This window comes from Nanorana parkeri, unplaced genomic scaffold (genome assembly GCF_000935625.1).
Source record: "Nanorana parkeri isolate BGI_ZX_2015 unplaced genomic scaffold, ASM93562v1 scaffold3838, whole genome shotgun sequence".
NCBI lineage: Eukaryota > Metazoa > Chordata > Amphibia > Anura > Dicroglossidae > Nanorana > Nanorana parkeri.
The window spans coordinates 24,495-29,266 of record NW_017310106.1 but is presented as its reverse complement, the minus strand read 5'-3'; the positions used below and the strand labels follow the sequence as shown (position 1 = coordinate 29,266).

The 4,772-nt window shown below is 47.8% G+C and overlaps 1 protein-coding gene across 1 annotated transcript in view; it reads right to left on the bottom strand.

Moving 5' to 3' along the window:
• The window catches only part of LOC108803533 (F-box only protein 41-like), a gene marked incomplete at its 3' end in the record, with an annotated part of 18,371 nt that overhangs the window by 2,188 nt on the left and 11,411 nt on the right, over positions 1-4,772 (bottom strand). The window contains exons 3-5 of the mRNA XM_018575367.1: positions 2,979-3,061; positions 2,166-2,509; positions 1,641-1,873 (exon numbers count right to left, since the gene is read on the bottom strand). Coding sequence (XP_018430869.1) covers positions 1,641-1,873; positions 2,166-2,509; positions 2,979-3,061 — 660 coding nt within the window. The remainder of the gene's footprint in view (positions 1-1,640; positions 1,874-2,165; positions 2,510-2,978; positions 3,062-4,772) is intronic.

The following is a 4,772-nucleotide window of genomic DNA, read 5'->3' as shown; positions in this document are numbered from 1 at the left end:
CCCCGGGCCTACTATAGTGCTGGCCTCCATCTTCTGGGTCCTGTATGGCGCTGTGTTGAGCATCTTCCTCTCTGCTTTGAAAACACAGGGAGGTCACTCACTCGGCCATTCACAGACCGCCTAGTATTTTCTTCAATGAATCCAAGGCGTTCTCTGATTGGACAAGGACAGATTGCCACGTCAGCTTTCCTCGTCCAATCAGAGAACACCATGTATTCATCATTTATACTGGGAGTTCAGCTTTTGTAATTTGATATCCTGCAGCTTCAGATCAGAACAGGTCACGTGATATCCTGCAGCTTCAGATCAGAACGGGTCACGTGATATCCTGCAGCTTCAGATCAGAACGGGTCACGTGATATCCTGCAGCTTCAGATCAGAACGGGTCACGTGATATCCTGCAGCTTCAGGTCAGAACAGGTCACGTGATATCCTGCAGCTTCAGGTCAGAACAGGTCACGTGATATCCTGCAGCTTCAGATCAGAACGGGTCACGTGATATCCTGCAGCTTCAGATCAGAACGGGTCAGGTGATATCCTGCAGCTTCAGATCAGAACGGCTCAGGTGATATCCTGCAGCTTCAGATCAGAACGGTTCACGTGATATCCTGCAGCTTCAGGTCAGAACGTGTCACGTGATATCCTGCAGCTTCAGATCAGAACGGCTCAGGTGATATCCTGCAGCTTCAGATCAGAACGGCTCAGGTGATATCCTGCAGCTTCAGATCAGAACGGCTCAGGTGATATCCTGCAGCTTCAGGTCAGAACGTGTCACGTGATATCCTGCAGCTTCAGATCAGAACGGCTCACGTGATATCCTGCAGCTTCAGATCAGAACGGCTCAGGTGATATCCTGCAGCTTCAGATCAGAACGGCTCAGGTGATATCCTGCAGCTTCAGATCAGAACGGGTCACGTGATATCCTGCAGCTTCAGGTCAGAACGGGTCACGTGATATCCTGCAGCTTCAGGTCAGAACGGGTCACGTGATATCCTGCAGCTTCAGATCAGAACGGGTCACGTGATATCCTGCAGCTTCAGATCAGAACGGGTCACGTGATATCCTGCAGCTTCAGATCAGAACGGGTCACGTGATATCCTGCAGCTTCAGATCAGAACGGGTCACGTGATATCCTGCAGCTTCAGATCAGAACGGGTCACGTGATATCCTGCAGCTTCAGATCAGAACGGGTCACGTGATATCCTGCAGCTTCAGATCAGAACGGGTCACGTGATATCCTGCAGCTTCAGATCAGAACGGGTCACGTGATATCCTGCAGCTTCAGATCAGAACGGGTCACGTGATATCCTGCAGCTTCAGATCAGAACGGGTCACGTGATATCCTGCAGCTTCAGATCAGAACGGGTCACGTGATATCCTGCAGCTTCAGATCAGAACGGGTCACGTGATATCCTGCAGCTTCAGATCAGAACGGGTCACGTGATATCCTGCAGCTTCAGATCAGAACGGCTCAGGTGATATCCTGCAGCTTCAGATCAGAACGGGTCACGTGATATCCTGCAGCTTCAGATCAGAACGGGTCACGTGATATCCTGCAGCTTCAGGTCGGCTATTCACAGCGTAGTAGTAAAACATCTGGGGCTTATGGTAACTGTGGCTCCCCCTCCACACAGTCTTACCTTTGGGGACACTCTGGTGTTCTCCAGGAAAACCCGAGTCCAGACCGCCGGGTGCCGGGCCACGAACTTCCAGTCGCGGCTGACCTCGGCCGCCCGCAGCAGAGTTTTAGTATCGAGGTAGGTGAATATACAGAAAAGAGCCGCCCTCATCTTCAGGATCTCCGGGCTGATGACCTCGTTGGCACGAGACGGACTCCCCTTCTCCGGCCTCAGCATCCTGCCGTCGCAGCGGCCTGAAGGGGGCGACACAAGAGACGGTTACACAGCGGGATATGTAAATTATTCCTAGTTATTGTCAGCAGCATTGGGGTTCTAACTGTCCCAGATAAGCTGGCCGTTTCTTTCACAGGTGACTCGGCAACTCTCCTGGACTGGAATGGCTTCCTCTGATTTCACTGCACACTGCGAGCTGCTCACAATGTGCGTTAGAAGCTGCAGCAAGTCAGATAGGGCCCGCCTCATTTCCCGGCTGGAGGACGTCCAGCATCATCTAGCCCTTTCCTCTCCCTGGTCCCAGCGACTCACCTTTTGGTCTGCAGTCTCCTGACGCCCGTTCGGAGTTGAGCTCGGCAGAGCCGATGCTGTCCTGCTCCCAGACCTCGGCCTCGGATTCCGTGGCCTGAGACCCGGCGTCAGAGATGTCCCCTTCTTCTCCCTCTGTGCTGTTGCGGTAGGGCCGGCGGTGCCAGTTCTGGATGGCCTGGCGCCGGAGCCCCGAGCTGCGGTTGTTGTTCCTCTCGAAGCTGCTGTCCTCCGGCTGGTTGTTCCCGGAGTAGTGATCTAAGGACTCGTCCATGGGCACCGGCTCCCCTCCGTCACTGTCATAGCAGCCCGAGCTCTGGGAGACGGTCTTCACTCTGCCCGCAACTCTGCCAGCAAGACAAAGAAAAAAACTAAAGGTGGTGATAAGAATATCTTCCCCCCAAACCGTACAGGAAGTGGGATAGGTGACAACACTGGAGCCAATTTCAAAGGCCGTGTCTGAGCGTTGTCACCGATCCAGAGCAAGCCATGATGAGCTTTATGGCAGGACTGACAGATATGTATGGGAGCGTTCCATATTGTCAATGTTTACTGATTAAGGGTGCACATATCCTATACTATAAAGGGGGTAAGAAACTTTGCCACTCCAGCTAAGGTCCAACTACAAATCCCATCAGCCCTCTTAGAGTCATGCCTGCGGCTGTCAATGCCTCATGTGACTTGTAGTTCCAGAACAGCTGGAGGGCCGAGGTTGCCCAACCCTGAGCGATAATATTCACACTTGTGACCATTGATGCCCTTTCACAACTTCATCTGATCGTGTTGCTGTCAGTAGATAATAAATAATGAACTCACCCCGTACAGGAGGAAGATCGCTGATTGGACACAGGATAGGAACCGTGGGTGGAGGAGCCGGGCCCCTGGTGCCTCTCTATCCTCTAAGAGAAGAGAACAAAGACACGGATCAATAATATACATTTACAGTCTGCACAGAGAGAATGAAAGAGGATTCATTAACCCCAGGAAACAAAAACATGATTATAGGCAGATCACCAAAATCAATACTGGCTGATCACCAAAATCAATACTGGCAGATCACCAAAATCAATACTGGCAGATCACCAAAATCAATACTGGCTGATCACAACAAATCAATACTGGCTGATCACTACAAGTCAATACTGGCTGATCACTACAAGTCAATACTGGCTGATCACAACAAATCAATACTGGCTGATCACTACAAATCAATACTGGCTGATCACTACAAATCAATACTGGCTGATCACAACAAATCAATATTGGCTGATCACACAAATTAATACTGGCTTATCACAACAAATCAATACTGGCTGATCACTACAAATCGATACTGGCTGATCACTACAAATCAATACTGGCTGATCACTACAAATCAATACTGGCTGATCACTACAAATCAATACTGGCTGATCACTACAAATCAATACTGGCTGATCACAACAAATCAATACTGGCTGATCACTACAAATCAATACTGGCTGATCACTACAAATCAATACTGGCTGATCACTACAAATCAATACTGGCTGATCACTACAAATCAATACTGGCTGATCAATACAAATCAATACTGGCTGATCACAGCAAATTAATACTGGCTGGTCACAGCAAATTAATACTGGCTGATCACAACAAATCAATACTGGCTGATCACAACAAATTAATACTGGCTGATCACAACAAATTAATACTGGCTGATCACTACAAATCAATACTGGCTGATCACAACAAATCAATACTGGCTGATCACTACAAATCAATACTGGCTGATCACTACAAATCAATACTGGCTGATCACAACAAATCAATACTGGCTGATCACAACAAATCAATACTGGCTGATCACAACAAATCAATACTGGCTGATCACTACAAATCAATACTGGCTGATCACTACAAATCAATACTGGCTGATCACTACAAATCAATACTGGCTGATCACTACAAATCAATACTGGCTGATCACTACAAATCAATACTGGCTGATCACTACAAATCAATACTGGCTGATCACTACAAATCAATACTGGCTGATCACTACAAATCAATACTGGCTGATCACTACAAATCAATACTGGCTGATCACTACAAATCAATACTGGCTGATCACAGTAAATTAATACTGGCTGATCACAGCAAATTAATACTGGCTGATCACTACAAATCAATACTGGCTGATCACTACAAATCAATACTTGCTGATCCCTACAAATCAATACTTGCTGATCCCTACAAATCAATACTGGCTGATCACTACAAATCAATACTGGCTGATCACAACAAATGAATACTGGCTTATCACAACAAATTAATACTTGCTGATCACAACAAATCAATACTGGCTGATCACTACAAATCAATACTGGCTGATCACAACAAATCAATACTGGCTGATCACTACAAATCCATACTGGCTGATCACAGCAAATTAATACCTTCCAATGGGGATGTGGGCACAGGATCACTTTAAGATGAATGATGGAGGACTCCCAGGGGATATGGGCACAGGATCACTTTAAGATGAATGATGGAGGACTCCCAGGGGATGTGGGCACAGTATCACTTCAAGATGAATGATGGAGGACTCCCAGGGGATGTGGGCACAGG